The 16,155-nt window shown below is 41.2% G+C and overlaps 2 protein-coding genes across 3 annotated transcripts; one reads left to right on the top strand and one right to left on the bottom strand.

Moving 5' to 3' along the window:
- Nucleotides 1-1,716: 1,716 nt before the first annotated feature.
- LOC139300248 (beta-galactoside-binding lectin-like) lies at nucleotides 1,717-5,266 on the bottom strand. Its single transcript, XM_070923272.1, has 4 exons — nucleotides 5,217-5,266; nucleotides 3,075-3,154; nucleotides 2,207-2,378; nucleotides 1,717-1,882 (listed from the first exon to the last, which is right to left on the bottom strand). Exons 1-4 carry the CDS (start codon nucleotides 5,223-5,225, stop codon nucleotides 1,736-1,738), a joined length of 408 nt encoding a protein of 135 aa, XP_070779373.1. The 5' UTR covers nucleotides 5,226-5,266; the 3' UTR covers nucleotides 1,717-1,735.
- Nucleotides 5,267-8,634: 3,368 nt separating this feature from the next.
- On the top strand, nucleotides 8,635-15,927 carry gtpbp1 (GTP binding protein 1). Of its 2 annotated transcripts, XM_070922713.1 has the most exons (14): nucleotides 8,635-8,832; nucleotides 10,129-10,240; nucleotides 10,475-10,655; nucleotides 10,847-11,030; nucleotides 11,518-11,682; nucleotides 11,899-12,022; nucleotides 12,117-12,231; nucleotides 12,321-12,465; nucleotides 12,600-12,782; nucleotides 13,055-13,190; nucleotides 13,580-13,758; nucleotides 14,170-14,331; nucleotides 14,592-14,642; nucleotides 14,833-15,927. In XM_070922713.1, the coding sequence occupies exons 1-14, from the start codon at nucleotides 8,635-8,637 to the stop codon at nucleotides 14,947-14,949; spliced, it is 2,052 nt and encodes a 683-aa protein (XP_070778814.1). In that variant the 3' UTR covers nucleotides 14,950-15,927. The 2 variants fall into 2 exon arrangements, with proteins under 2 accessions (XP_070778814.1, XP_070778815.1); XM_070922714.1 differs by lacking the exon at nucleotides 14,592-14,642.
- Nucleotides 15,928-16,155: the final 228 nt, after the last annotated feature.

Genomic DNA, 16,155 nt, shown 5'->3' with positions numbered 1-16,155 from the left:
ATGTATGTCTTGGAGAAACTATGTCAGACTGATCAGATGTTTAAAAGGCACACACAGACTCATGTTGCACCACTATTAATGAATCCTGACAAACAAAAGAAAGGAAAGGTCGTCCGTCATGACTCCGTCAGCCTAGGAACCTGTTCTCACGCATACGCTCTGTTCTTCACTTCCTCTCCTCTATCCGTCTCTCCTCAAATCAGCCTCACACACATTGCCTTCTGTTACATCAGATTAGATTATAATAATACTCACGAGTCTCTCAACACACACAAAAAAAATGATGTCTGTTGGAACTATACAGCAGAGATTTAATTTCCACCTGTGTGCCATTCCTTGCATGTACAACACATTAGTCTGGTCAGCAAGATCAGAGCTGTCAGATTATATGATTTGTGTTTAAGATGTCATCACCTCACTATCTTCTTCACAGTTGTACCATCGTTTGCACAATTCAAGTTTTATCACTGGAAGTGTCTCAGTTCCCTTGATTATTGTACATCTACACCATTTTAAGTCTGTCAAAAAATGGACAAAAAAGGTTTAGTCAATATGGAGTCATGAGTTCTGACCTCAGCTGATGGCAGAAAGAAATGGGCAGACTACATCTGCATAACTGTGTGGACACAAACAATTTCACAGGGGAAACTTCACAGGGATCATAATCCGCTGGCATAGATCCAAAAGTCACTTAAGTTGTGTAACCAATGTGTGACCTGAAACATTTCCCCACCATCCTCAAGACTCAAGTAAATTGCATTAATGTAGCAATGGCGACATCTACTGGCTAACATGGCTAATTACGTGTTTATTTACTTACTTATGTATTTGGCTTGTGTAAGTAACACAAAACAGAAACTATTTACAGAACAAGAAAGGGAACTAAGATAAAGCCTTGTTGAATTCTTGAATTTTTCCAGCCAACTGTGTTGAAATTGGATTCATTGCTTGAGGATTCATGTCTTGTTCAGTTGGAGCACCTGCTGGTCAAAAGACAACCCCCCCTACAGTGATGACGACGGCAGTTTAGTTGTTGCAAGGAGGTGGGATGTGGTCTCAGTATATTTTTCTTATAGATGAGTAATTGTCTCACTAAGGTGAACTTAAAATATAGAGTGGGCCAAGGAGGGCTTTTGATTGATAATATGCTTGTGTAACAAGTTAAAGGATTCAAAGTCCATGTTTATCATAAAAGGACATGCTTTAATACATGTTGTAAAGGCAAGAATTGTTCTCAGTTATAAATCTGGAATGTCTGGGAGGGAAAACAAGAGAGCATGCAGCATTTCACGGCACCTTAAAGAACAACTGATCACATTTTATGTGGCACTTTTTCACTAAACACTGCAAACTGCAAAGCAAATAACAGTCAGATAACATGGGCTTGGGACTACTTTATGTTTGGTTTGCTTTTCGGTCAGTAGCTCTGTCAAATTTGCAGCAAGGACATGTAGTTACAATATTTACTCTATGCTTTTCTGTGTGTGCAACTGAGTATTATGACTTTGTGTGTGTCTATATTATCTATCCATCTTTTTGTCTATGGTTGACTGCATCTGCACATGTCGACAAGCTAAATTCTTGCATAACATATAGTGTGATAAGCATGTAAGGCACTACTGATACCATATGTATTCAGGGACTTAAAAGCTGGTGATATATGTGACGAAAATGCTGGACTAATTGAAAAAGAAAAACTGAATTTCAATCCAACAATTCCGGGCAGGGTGGAGGTTTATTTGATATCAACGCTTCTGATGCGAGCATCCCCATCGAAGCTGATGAACGAGTACTTCTCGGCACCCATGCGGTTGGGGAAGTGGATTGAAGAGCCATCTGATAAAGTCACATGAAACTCTGTAGGGGTGAATTCAATGGTGATCTAGATGGGAGGATGTGTGCAAAGATGGAGAGAAAAAGAGGAAGAATATGCAGACAAAGATGTTACATATTGAACTTCTGCTCCATTCTTGGACAAAGTATTTAATGGTGGATATTTCAAACTTAACCAGCATGCTGTACCATATCATTATAAATACCTTGAAATAGTTTATCTGATGAAACATCAATAGGTATAGCTCTAACAGATCTCTGTGAGTCCATAAACTGGTGCTCAAATGATTACGGTGAAGCTATCAGAGGTACAGTGACACACATTTTCCATCCCAGACTAGGTTAGACTATGTCCACACTCAGGACCTCTCACCTTGAACTCCTCTCCCTGGTTGAAAGGAAAGCCTCCCTCGCGGCTCTCCTCACACCAGCTGCCTCCCTCGTAAGAGTTGCAGACCACCACATTCTCGTCTCCGTGGGCGTTAAAGCGAGGGTTCATATGAAAAGTAATATCCTGATCATTGGGTCCAATATTCACTGCAAAACTGCGGCACAAAATAACAAAAAAAGATTTATTACATTTTGATATGGCTCCTTATATTCAAAATGGGTTAGAGGACAACCACAGCTGACTGCTGACCATCATCTTCATCACCCCCACGTTGCTGAGGGGAAGTTAATTAAGGTAGTCACTGACTGTAACTGATTATACATTCCACCTCCATCTCAGTGTTAGTGTTTATATAAAGAACGGCACTCATGAATAAGCACAGAAAGTAGAAAAAGAATTGTAAGGAAACATGTTTCATTAGTTGTACTCCTGAAGCCTCAGCCGCCTTCTGTGATGTAACTAACAAAGAGACATATACTGTATATACATATACCGAACGCTCTCTGTCCTAATGTTAAACATTTTGTGGGAACATGGTTTCAGCCTTGTGACTTTACTTCCTAAACAGTATCATGTCACATCAGCTACCTTATCATACCCTACACAGACGTCTATTGAAAGTACTTGGTCCTGATATCATTATGTTGATTTAAGTGTGACAAAAGTAAGATATCCAAACATCCAAATAAAAGAATAGCATTCTTTAGACAAGCATGACATTTGTTTTTTGGAATACAGGTGTAAACTACTGTTTATGTAACCTGAGCACCAAGAAGAGATTAACTGTTTCACTTTTACTGTGATGCACTTATTTCAAAATATCAAGCTAGTGATTTACATGAGTGCTTACTCTGAAGCATCAGACTTGGGGGCTCCAACAATGGTCAGGGTCTGCCCGACCTTGAAGGACATGTTCTTTATGATCATACCCTGTGAAGAAAAAGAAGGGGGGGGGGGTAGTGATACAGTACGTTATTGTGTGGAAATACTACTGGATTTTACTAGATCCAATTATTATTGCAGCTTCAGGCAAAAAACCCCAGCAGCAGTAGCCTCAGCCAACTCTCCAGTCCTCACTTCATCCTAACAAATTACAAAACATATGTTTTCAATTACACTCCCATTGACTGAATGGTCAAAGATTCCAGCTCATTCCTGTCCTGCTGTTGCCACGGCCCTTTTCCAGATTTTGGACGAGGCTAAAAATGTTGAAAAATGATGAGGGACGACCGTTGTTAAACTGAGTAATATTTTCCTAAGTGCAATACTTAACTGCTAGTACACGGTGGAAAAACGGTCGACCACAGCAGAAATCCTCTGCTCGGTTGCTACTGTACATGTGGCAGGGGAATACTGAGATGTGCCACAATGAGGAAATTATACTTGAGCAATCTATTATTTGGTTGTGAAACACAGCTCACTACTGTTTAACACTTTGTTACTTTGTCAAATGATGTATCTGGGGAACTGTTAACTGTCGCCATTGGCAACAAGTACAAGAATAGCAGTTCTTCGCAATATAGTTAAACGTGTGTGTTAAAGTAGAAGGTTATGAGATGTTGGAAAAATCTGGTTCAGATTAGACACAGTAGAGGCAGCCTCAGACACCAGCGCTTAGTACTTTGCAATCATTAATCTTCTGGCCAGAAACACAGAAACATATAGATGTTTTAACGTCATTGCACTTAATCAATGCCTTTCAGAGGTTGATGCTCGCCAGCTTTTCAGGGGACAGGAGCAAGAAATTTCATGTGTTCACTTGTGTGATTTGTATGTGCTGCAGCTGTTGAGAAAAATCCTTGCTGATATTGCTATATGTTGATTCTGGCAGAACACAAGAGGACAATTCTGCAGTATAACCAAAAAAATTGCATCTGAAAGATCAACCAAACCATGAAATGAAAGGGAGGGTAAAGGGATAGAATAACATGGGTATGACATTCTTTCCATGTTAGAGTCCAACTGTAAAGTGCGTGAATAACATATGGCACAGGGGCTTGAGCTGTGTGGGGCTGAGCTGAGGTCAGAGCTGGCGGATACCCTGCATCTCTCACAGACACTCCTGTCTAAAGGAATCTGCATACTGTACTGTGTAAGAGATGCCAATTCATTACACCTCTCGCTGACAGAGGGACAAAATCCAGCTGACTGACTAGAAACACTCACAAGTATGTACAGCACATCTATCTACCACATAATTTACTCTAAAATAACTGTCATCCTTTCTACACAATAATACAAAATAGACCTTTTACAGTGACAGAGACATTCTATTCTGATAGAACTGAATGAATAAACAGCCTCCACAATCTGCCACTGCTCACTTGTTCACTCCAAGAGATAAACTTAATTACAGTCTCATTTATCCTCCACACGATGACATTATTTCCTTTTATCCTTTAATGTAATTGAAGCCTTCCGACCCCCACTCTTGCTGTGCCCTTTCCAAACACATGTTTACCCCTGCAGCCAAAAAAAACCCAGAATGATACTGGGCCTTTGTTGTAATCTACTCAGTTTGAGTCCAAAGAGGCCAGAATGCATTGCTGCGTGTGTTCAGCTCCAGATAATGAGACTGAGACGACTGGAATGAACTGGACAAATGTTAACAAGCATCTCCGTTGCAATGTAATTAAATTGCAGGAAGAATGAAGCAACCTAAACAGCGGACTTATGTTTTATTCACATTAAGTGACTGATGTGCATGCATGTGTGCTCTGGGGTGAATATTTTGACCATAAAAGGCAATCAAAGAAATCCAAAAGTCCAGACCTCTCAAAAGCACAAGTTACAAAAACACAGTTAAAGTGCAATGAGCTGGTTCAGTTAAAGCATAGTTCAGCAGGTTCAGTTTCATCGACATAGAGTGAGCTGGCACATGTCAAGCAGCTGTCACTTTTAAAATATGACCTAACGCTGCTCGTCCATCTAAGTCATAAAATACAGTAAAAGCAAAGCAGGAGCACAATATTTTTGTCAAAATTCGACTTACTTTCATCATCTTTGCAGATGTAGTCAGTCAAGTACTGAGAAGGAGTGAGAGTGCTGCAGGGCCTCACCCCACTGCACAGGAGAATATATACAGTGTGGGAGGTTCCTTCAACCTGAGCGACATTTGAAGCAGCGAATACAATCAGGCCACTAGAGCACATCGGCCAATGAAGTCAAAGTGTAGCTATTGAGCATAAATTTAGTGCCTAACAAGTGATTGCAGACCTTAGTGAAGTGAGGATAATTAGTGATAGATTGTTTGTTGACATCAGACTGTTATATTGTAATCTGGTGGTGTTGAGTCTGACTGTGAGAGGGAATGCTGTGAGTCCCAGACCAAAATAGAAATGAATTTGTTGCCAGGGAGACAACTAAATATTTAGCTCAGCCAGCAGACGTAATGCCCACTTACTGTATATAGTTTGCAACTTACTGTAGGATCAAATGGCAGGATTTGAGACCAGTCTGCCTGCCGAGAAAATGAAATTCAGTTAGGAGAGAAATAGGCCAAAGTGAAACGGTGAGTAAAATTGTGAAAACTATCTGAAACTCTGACTCACAGCCAGCAACAGGCCAAACTTTCATCTGCTGACATACAACTGACACAGCATGAGCACACACTTACTACAACCAACTGTAATCTAGATTAGAATCACTAGGAGCATATATAGGCCTATATTTTTACTACACTATTTCCCCATTTGTGTTAATAATAGCCTTTATATCTTAGTTGTGCCTATATGCAAAGGATTTCTTACATATGTTTTGTTTCTGTTTTACATTGTTTTAACATGTTATGTATTAATACTATTCTCATTCGTTTTTTGTGATTTTGTATTCAAAAAGTGCTGTGCGTCCTAAGTAAGTTTTTCCATCTAAGTAACGTAGTAATGTCACAGTGTCAGTGTCTATCTCTTTCTCTCTCACACACACAGTATTATTATAAAATGCATTTGGTTGCAGTTGCCTTTGGTTTTCAGTGTTACTTGAAAACACATCTGTGAATGGGGTGTGAGAGGGCTTTAAGGGGAAGGACGTGTTTATAATCAGGCCTGCTGTTAACATACTGATGACCTGTATTCTCACAATTACACTCTAGCTTGCAAGTGCACATCCATGGAACTTAGTTCAGCTGTTTTTTCTGAATGTTCGCTGACAAACAGTGTGTGGTTTGTTCTTATCTCAAACAGCTGGCATGTATCAGTGATCCAAGCAATTGGCAGTGTCCAAGCCACAGGTTAACTATACTGACCTCCTCTTCAACAAACAGAGAGGTGCATTCCTCATCATAACATAGTTATAATAGCTTAATTTAAAGGTTCATCTCTTTAGGTACATGATGTGTATGGGAAGCTTTATTGATATGTGCTGTCACCAGGAGATGTGGTTCTTGCATCAGAAGTTCAATGTGGTACAAAGATCATACATTTTTCCTCTTGCCCCAAGACCCAGTCTTAAGACAGTCAGCAGATTTAATGACAAAGAGACCTTTCACATGAACAGAGGAAGAACACATGCATCTTTATACATATTTTTATTCACTGTCATGCTGTGCTAATGTTAATCTGTATCAATAATGTACCCTTTGTTATGAAATAACATGAACCTGCATGCATACAATAAATAATGCAATACATACTACCTTTGTGAAGGTTCCTACCTGCATATAGATACTTGGCAGTGCACAGAAGCACAGCTATCTCTGATTGTTTATTTTGAAGGTTTTGGCTGGAATTATCGGTGAGGTATTGTGTGTTCACTGCCCTCCAGTGGCCACAGTGAGAAACTGCAACACTACATTGATTTGGTGGCTGACTAATGGCTGGTATTGTGCAATTTGACCTTAAAACGTGTCAGCATTAGTCCTTGGCTTCAAAGGTCATGCTGATCCAGCTCTCAGACTTCACTCAGAGGAAGGATGAGCAAACTTAGATATAATCTTCAAAAATGTTGCTTAAATTTGAACATTACAGACCACACATTTTAGATACAATCTGAAACCTGAGTCTCAAACATGATTGAACCTCGTTACTGTACAGAGGACAAAGTCACCTAGAAATCTGTTGCAGATACTCCATTAAAGACATTTTAAATAGCTGTATATTTAAGAGCTGTCAGGGAGGTGTTTCTCACTACTCAGAAGCAAGCCAAGGCCTTTGTAGTAAACAAGAGACTGCTGTTATTACACAGTGGCTTTTGTCAGCTTCGCTGTATTATTGTCATTATGGAGGACCCATACAGAACTTATGCAGTGGCGCTGTCTGTTAAGGATCGCACTGGATCACTGTATTTTCTGTCCTCAACAGAGAACGTCTGTGGGAAACAATTCACATCCTATAGGTCTTCACTTGCTGTTCACAATTAGTCTTAAGATTGACTCATTCAGCTCTGAGTTTGTACTAAAGAACATTTCACCTATGAGCAGTACCCTGCCATATTCAGTTGAACAGGGCTGGGTCTTTAATGTAAATATTTAGCTAAAGAGTTGTGCTCACAACCATGAGGAGAATCAAAGAGTGGAATTACTTAATTAGCATAGGGAATAGCCAAAAGAAAAAAAGTAAACAAGTTAATCATTATTATGTTATGTTTGTCCTGTCTAGCTACTTTGTATAGCAATACTGATGATGAAAGACGATGTATTTTCAGTGACTGAAAAGGAAATAATTTGGGAATTCCTATTCTTTCCTTGTCACTAATTTTGATTTAAAAAAAACATTGCTTGTATTAATTATCAATTTAAGTCAAACTATTATAAACTATATTTCCAATGAAACTCTTGTCAGAACAAATTTCTACAAGGCCAGGATAGGGATCATTTTCACAGATCAAGATTTGATTCAGGAACAGGAAGAAAAGAAGATATTTAAGTGATCAAACATTCATTACGTTAATAAATAATTACCCAAAACAGCCATTCAACTTTTTTTATATCACCATTACAACAGTAGTACAGGAGTATTACACTGTGATTACACTACTACACAAACATTACCAGCCCTGCTGCCCTGTGAAGGACTGGTCCACCTCGTAATCATATGAACGACCCCCGCGCTGGTATTGGTCCACTGCTAACATATTCACGGTGACTTAAACACCATTGGTGAATAGGAAGGAAGAAGGCTTCCTCATCCACCCTCCTTATTAATATTGATGTGGTATTTTATTTTTTAAATGGCTTGAATGCAAACTGACGGCATATGTACAAGCAGCATGTTATTGTAACATGTATTGAAGTGTCATTGTGAGTGAGGTTGTACAGTTTGACTTAACTACCTCATCCGTAGCGTAGCCGACTGACGTTAGCGTGTAGAGCTTGCGGTGAGCTCCACAGTGTAGTAGCTGCTGTGTTTGGTTGCCAGCCGTCATCATAACAATTGGGACCGCTTGAAATTTATTACAGCTAGGCTGGCATAGAAATGGCATCAATAGCAGCGGGGCACGAGCCAGGTATAAGCCCAGGCTCCATACCGCTGGCTGATGCTTTAGTCCCCGCGAGTATATTTGCTCCGGACCGGGGAGAATGCGGGGACGACGCCGGGGACGAGTGCTTCGACGACGGGGACATGATGAATGGCGAGCCCGAGGACCGGCGGGCAGTTGACTTCACCAACAAGGTAAAGCTAGGCCCTGGATATGATGGCGCTGCCTAGCTAGTGTTAGCTTCTCTTGGGAATGAATGAATGAAACAAATTATGCGTTTTTTGCATGTAGCTATGTAATTACTAAACATCGTATGTCGGTCCATACTTTAGCTACTGAATACTCTTAGTACCAAATATTAAATATTATACACGACTGACTTTCTAGACTTGCTGTTGCTTACGTTAAATAAAATAGCTAGTTGTGGCTAACGCTAGCTCCAGTAGATGCTTTAGCGCGTAACCTAACATAACGCTAACATTAGTGAACATCATCAGAAGCACATTGCACCATATGCTACCACTAGCTCGTCTCTAGCTAACTATATCTAATGACACCGCTACTGTCTAAAGCAAGTCAGAGCAACATGGACGACTCTGTTGTCAAACAAACCATAACATTGACTTGACATGGTGTATTAACCCCCTGTGCAAAAACACACAGGCTGATGAAATACAGGGCAACAAGGTAATGAGGTTGGGTTAGCCTGCTGAACCACTACCGGCAGGTATGCCTGTGAGCAATAAGAATCAGGCTGCAGATCTATTTTGATGTATTAAAATGAAATATTCAGACTTGTCAACTTAGTGAGAGTTTTTACGATGATGAAGATAAAGAGAGTCTGTAAGAGTACCATTTATTTTGATAGTGAAACAAAAAAGTTACAATCTGCACCATTCACATGTTAAGTAAGTTGTTTTATTAATTGTAGCTATAATGTAATGACATGAGTGGTTAACAAAACAACACTTCCACAATAGGAAGATACATTTGTCCCATTTAAATGTCATACTGCCAAGTATTTCACTTGTGTCACTAACTTAATATTAGGCAACAGCGTGAAGCAATTTTACTGATTGGCATAATGGTTCAGTTCATCTGTATCAGCAGAGATAATAAGCGTTCACACGTAACCTTGAGGTGTTTCATGGGAAGAGAGACAGCTGTGTTTGTGTGTGGAGAGCAGCCTTTGAACTCACCATTCCCTGTAGGTTTACTTTCTATTGCGGCTTACACTTTGAATATGTCCCAAGTGATGCTTTCCCTGAAGTCCAGTCACTGTCTCTCTTGAAAGCAACCAAATCTGGTGCCATCGCCACCAACTTTTGAACAACAACTTTTAATGTCTGTCAATGATTGCAACTCATTGGATAAAAGGATTTGCTTTGATTATGCAACTATTGTAGAGCAACCATCCAGCCAGGGTCATAACTCCAACAATAGCCAATTTTCTCTCTGTTTTTGTCTTCTCCCCTGCACAAACCCAATAGCTGGCCCTTGTTAGCCCAAATGGAGAGCAGTATGACTCGTTACTTCGCCAGCTACGGGACAGGATGGAAGAGGGATGCGGAGAGACCATCTACGTGGTTGGGATGGGCTCAGGTGAGAAAAATGCAAACCGTTTACATGCTGTGGTTACTTTAACAAACTATTCACCATCTTCTTCAAAAGTTATGAGATTGTATAAATTAAATTCATTTTTTCCCTTTTCCCTCCATTTTTCAGTCAAGCCATGCTAAAGCAGTTTATAAAACCTGGACAAATAATCGTAGCCTCCGCTCTTTAAACTGAGTACTCACCTCTTGTTCTTCTCCCTCCTCCACGTCTCTGTTGTAGATGGTGGTGACTGGGGTCTGGATGAGAAGGATATGGAGGCCTCAGTAGCCACGGTGTGCTCTATGTGTGAGCAACTGGATTCTGACCTTATTCCGCTCCGGGAGCGCAATGAGGCTGCCGGTTTGGTACGCGACTATCTGATCCGCCGGCGTGTGGGTGAGCTGGACTTCCTGGAGGTCAGGTGAGTGGTCAGAGATATGAATAAGAAGGGGTCATGGTTACCATCCAGTAATGGATCCCACTCACAGTACATCTGATGATAGTTCCTTTCTTTTACACTACATTGGTTACGTTTTCTTTGATGAGACATGTAAGATAGTTATGCTTTCCATGTACAGTTTGGGTGATATTTTGGTACTCCCCTATCCTCAGGGTTGCAGTGGTGGGTAACGTGGATGCTGGTAAGAGTACTCTGCTGGGAGTGTTAACGCATGGAGAGCTGGACAATGGGAGGGGCTTCGCCCGCCAGAAGCTCTTCAGACACAAGCACGAGATGGAGAGCGGCAGGACCAGCAGTGTGGGCAACGATATCCTGGGGTTTGACCAGGAGGGACAGGTGAGGGGTAGAGAGGGGGTTGTTGTTAAAGCATTACAATTATAATTTATATGATGGGGTTTTGTACTAAACAATGATAAATATTGACAGTGTAAAGTGAAGCAGATTTATCTGTATAAGAGGTGAAGGAGCAGAGGATGGCATCGAGAAAAAGTGAAGTGAATGTAGGGTGATCCAAGTGCTCCAGGTTATGTAGCATATAATAGCACCATAAATGCATTATAAATTAGAGCTGAGGTGGTCTTGCTCAGGGGCTTTTCACCAGTACTGGTTATTTATCCAACAACCTTTTAAAGTACTTGGCAGCCTTCCTCAGAAACTGGCAACAAGCAGGAGAGAGATGGAGAAATGACAACTTGCTTACTGGATGAGTGTGCAAGTAACATTCAACACATTGCACTGGAGACCTTATTGTGAAGCAGCACATGAAGGTGGAGATGGTATGAATGCTGTGGATGTAACTCCGCTCCATTCTGTCTCCCTCTAGGTGGTGAACAAACCAGATAGTCACGGAGGAAGCCTGGACTGGACCAAAATTTGTGAGAAGTCCTCCAAGGTTATCACCTTCATAGACCTGGCTGGCCATGAGAAATACCTCAAGACCACCGTCTTTGGGATGACTGGACACCTGCCTGACTTCTGCATGCTCATGGTCAGAAGGAGGGGTCAGGGTGGGTGTGTGTGGGCAATAGGAAATGGGCATTATGCTGGTTATATCATGAATGGGTGTCATGTATATATAAAAACATGAAAATGTCTGCCTGCATGTAGTGTTTTTGTCTGTCTGTATCTATTCATAGAAATATACATTTGCTGTTTCTTTGATTAAAATATGGATAAAAAATGTTCTCTCTTCCTGCCCTGCCAGGTGGGCAGTAATGCAGGTATCGTCGGGATGACCAAAGAGCACCTGGGCCTGGCCTTAGCCCTGAATGTGCCTGTGTTTGTGGTGGTAACCAAGATAGACATGTGTCCAGCCAACATCCTGCAAGGTCTGTCGCTTTCCCTAAACTATAATTCTATAACTTCTCTAATGTGCTGTGCTCATGTGCTGTAACTCCTGTGGTCTTGCCTTGCTCATAACAGAGACACTGAAGCTGCTCCAGAGGTTACTGAAGTCCCCCGGCTGCAGGAAGATCCCTGTCCTGGTCCAGAACAAGGACGACGTCATTGTCACAGCTTCAAACTTCAGTTCGGAGAGGTACGACGTCTGTCCCAGCCAGATTCTTAGTAAGGCTGAAAGTGGTCCTTTGTAACCTCTGTGTGTGTGTTTGTGTTGTGTCCTTCCAGGATGTGTCCCATCTTTCAGATCTCCAATGTGACTGGAGAGAACATGGACCTGCTCAAGATGTTTCTCAACCTGCTCTCCTCCAGGACCTCTTACCGAGACGACCAGCCCGCCGAGTTTCAAATAGACGACACCTACTCTGTACCGGTACTCTCACCTCTTATCACTAAATGCTTTTTACTGTGTGAATTATATAAGTAAGGAATATTGTGCCACAGGTACAAACCTCACGTCATACAGAACAGTACTAAATGCTATCTAAACCACTGTTTGTGTCTCAGGGAGTGGGAACAGTAGTATCCGGAACTACTTTACGTGGACTCATACGTCTGAATGACACAATGCTACTAGGACCAGACCCCTTGGGTAGCTTCATCCCCATTGCTGTCAAATCAATCCACCGCAAGAGAATGCCTGTGAAGGAGGTCAGAGGTGGCCAGACTGCCTCATTCGCTCTCAAAAAGGTAGGAGGGCAACAATCTCCCACAGCAGCATCTAGGGGGGAGATTTGGAACTGCAGTTTTTTTTGTGTTATTATGAATGAATTAACTGGCTGCATAAACCGTGTACAGTATTTGTGCTGTATGCAGAGTTATGTTCCTCATTTCTTCCATCTTTTTTATCGTATACATCTAATCTTGAGAACTGACCTAGAGGAATGATGAAGTGTTGAAAAAACACATTTCTTTGTTCCTCTGTCATCTTTATCTCTCCTGTCATGTGACTCTTTGTAAAGATCAAGCGTTCGTCCATAAGGAAAGGCATGGTGATGGTTTCTCCAAGGTTGTGCCCACAGGCCACCTGGGAGTTTGAGGCTGAGATCCTGGTACTGCATCATCCCACGACAATATCTCCCAGATACCAGGCCATGGGTGGGTAACAATAACATGGAAAACTGTCAAGGAGTTGGAAAAAATCTTCAGCTCTGTGTTACTGACATTTGAGTGCCTTGAAGATTTGTGGCCAACTTTCAAAGTAACCTGTAATATTTCTTAAGTGTTGCTTGGTTTAAATGATTAGATGTCACTCAAATAACAAGAGACAAGTTGTACAAAATCATTTTGTGCATAGTGATGATAGAAGTGCAGTATACTGTCTCTCCATTGACAAATGCTGCTCTCACAGATGCTTAAAAATAACTGCATGTGCATATTTTAGTGACTCACTGTTTCCTTTGCAATATGCATAAACTTATTTTACCCCTGGCCTCTTTTTTTTCCCCCTCTGTCCAATCACCTTTCTTTCCTCACCCACCACTCAGTCCACTGTGGCAGCATAAGGCAGACAGCCACCATCTTGTCTATGAACAGAGACTGTTTACGGACAGGGGACAAGGCTTCAGTCCACTTCCGCTTCATCAAAACCCCTGAGTACCTGCACTGCGACCAGAGGCTGGTGTTCAGGGAGGGACGCACCAAGGCTGTGGGGACCATCACTAAGGTAATACAGCCCTCTGGAAGATCAAGGACTCATGTGGACTCATGATACATATTTTCTCCGTACAATGATGTGCCAGTTTCTAAAGCCCTAATTAAATGGAAGAATTTTCAGGACAGTATCTTTCATTTCTATCAAAAGTAATCTGTTCTTCCCACAGGAAAGGCTCCTTTCCCAAGATAATTCATTACATTTACCAAGAATTTCAATTTGCACTTTTTACTGGCTAATAATTCATTGTAGGAAAGGATTTAAGCCTTGGTAATAATTACTTTGCCTACACCCCTGTGAAACATATCCTATCCAGGTAGGGCTTTGAATTTGCTGTTGTAATGAGTTTTTTTAATCATGAGCAGCTGATTTTTTGTTGTTATTTGTTGTTGAGACTCAAATATCAACTCACATTCTTTTCAGCTGTTGCAATCCACCAATAATTTGCCATCAAATTCCAAACCTCCACAAATCAAAATGCAGTCTACAAAGAAGGCACCACTCCGAAAAGAGGACGGCACCACAGCAGCCGGTGATGACGCAGCAACGATAGCACAGTCAGCAGGCCCAACCGCGACTCAGCCGGTGAGACACAAGCGCTGTTTAGTTTGGTAGTGATCTTCTTGTGTTTCTCTGGACTTCCTGCCTCTTACTGTGTACTTGCCCTAACATTGCTGCTCTTCTCTAACTTGTTAACTGCTCCGTGTCCTCCTCCCTTGTCTTTCTTTTCTTGCATTCTCCTGCTTTGATTTTGTCTTATTTCATCCTGAACTTTAACTTTTTCATGCCACATAACTCCTTCACATTCTGTCCCTCTCCTTTGCTTGCGTGGCTGGCTGCCTCAGGGAGAGGGAGACGAAGACCCTCAGTTAAAGGAGGGCAACAAAGAGAACAAGGTAAAATGGTTCAGTTTTAAAATGAACTACAGTGGAGAACCTGAACAGGGGAGATGGTTGAGTTTACATCCGCGCAATCTTCTTTCTTGATACATTTTGAGTAAATAATGTTTTCGTGTTCTTTTTATATGTTGCCTAAATATCACCGCTTGGTGTCTTATCAGGTGTTTTTGCTCCCTCTTCCTTACAGCCAAAGTCTGGAGGAGGTGGAAGGAGAAGGGGTGGCCAGAGGCACAAAGGAAAAGGCCAGAACAACAGCACCAACCCCACAGCAGCTCCCTCCTCATCAGGAATAGGAGGCTGCTGAACTGCCCTCTCCCCTGTAAACCTCCCTCTCTGCTATCACTCCACCAAGTGTCTTCATCCCACAGACCATGAAGGATACAGATGTTTGGAGCAGAACACTCTCCTCACTCTTATTACTCCTTGCCTTTTTACACCAGGTCCTATAGTTTTTATTTTTAAAAGGGAACTCGAAGGGGTATGTCCCAAACCAAAAGGCATACACCCTTAATGCATTTTAATGTTAGCTGCCTTTTCTATTTTGAGTGGTTTGGGTGATGGAAAAAAAAGTGTGGCTTTTGAGGTTAGCCTCACTCAGGATGATGATTTATTTATAGTTTTATCCATCTAAGAAATCTACAATTCAGTCTTCTGGCCCAACATCAGTGGCAGGGAGGGAGGCTAAACCCAAACCAAGGGTCCAGTACCAATATGAGCAGCTATAAATAAAACTCCCCCATGCATTCCTTGTGTATTTGCAACGAAAAACAGTTCATGTACTATTTATACCGCATATGTAAATTAGCTGTTAGTTGTGCTCCGATTGGAAAGATGCCATTGTACAAAATGTATGCAAATCATAAATGAATGTAGCAGAGGGCACATAGTGATTTCAAATTCTAGCTATATGGAAAATATAAGCTGTTAACATTTTATAATTGTCAGTTATTTATTTGGCATACATGCAGAACGTTCACTCTTGGATGGTCTTTGATCCGTCAACCCTCTCTCACTTGCACTCTTAGATCCAGTAGTATCTATCATTCTTCCACTGTCAGTCAGCCATGTTACAAACCGTATACCAATAGCATTAGTACAAACAAATACAGCACATAATCTTGTCACTCCAACAGTTACTCATGATTATAAGACATGCAGTACTTGCAGTGCTACTTGTAACTCTTGTACCCCATGCGTTATGGCCTGTTGCTGTTAACATGTTGTGACATTTTAAACACTTTGCCGCTAAAAAACTGACCATTAATAAACAGGCTTTACTGAAGTTTTCAACAGTGCTTCTTTTTCTATATGTGCATTTTTCTCAGATTTCATCATTACATATTAAAAATCATCTTAATACTGTGTAATTCATTTATTAGTGTGAAAAGATATTTTAGCAGGAAAAGGGATGGATTCTCAGTATATTTATCGTGTTGTTTTTCTTCAATATACTATAACTCATTAGAGCCAAGAGGTGTTTGTGTAGTCTCATCAGTTTCACGTATTACAG

Source organism: Enoplosus armatus, chromosome 17, assembly GCF_043641665.1.
Source record: "Enoplosus armatus isolate fEnoArm2 chromosome 17, fEnoArm2.hap1, whole genome shotgun sequence".
Lineage (NCBI taxonomy): Eukaryota > Metazoa > Chordata > Actinopteri > Centrarchiformes > Enoplosidae > Enoplosus > Enoplosus armatus.
The sequence above is the reverse complement of the archived record's forward strand: the minus strand, read 5'-3'. Positions and strand labels throughout refer to the sequence as shown.

Excerpts from the sequence above, each read along its gene's own strand:
- LOC139300248 (XM_070923272.1), bottom strand. Across the intron at positions 2,379-3,074 it reads CCCAAGTCTGATGCTTCAGA|TTTTGCAGTGAATATTGGAC; the intron begins GTAAGCACTCAT and ends TTTGTGCCGCAG. Across the intron at positions 1,883-2,206 it reads ACCAGGGAGAGGAGTTCAAG|ATCACCATTGAATTCACCCC; the intron begins GTGAGAGGTCCT and ends CCTCCCATCTAG.
- gtpbp1 (XM_070922713.1), top strand. The coding sequence starts at position 8,635 with ATGGCATCAATAGCAGCGGGGCACGAGCCAGGTATAAGCCCAGGCTCC. Across the intron at positions 11,683-11,898 it reads CTGACTTCTGCATGCTCATG|GTGGGCAGTAATGCAGGTAT; the intron begins GTCAGAAGGAGG and ends CTGCCCTGCCAG. Across the intron at positions 14,643-14,832 it reads AGGGCAACAAAGAGAACAAG|CCAAAGTCTGGAGGAGGTGG; the intron begins GTAAAATGGTTC and ends TCTTCCTTACAG.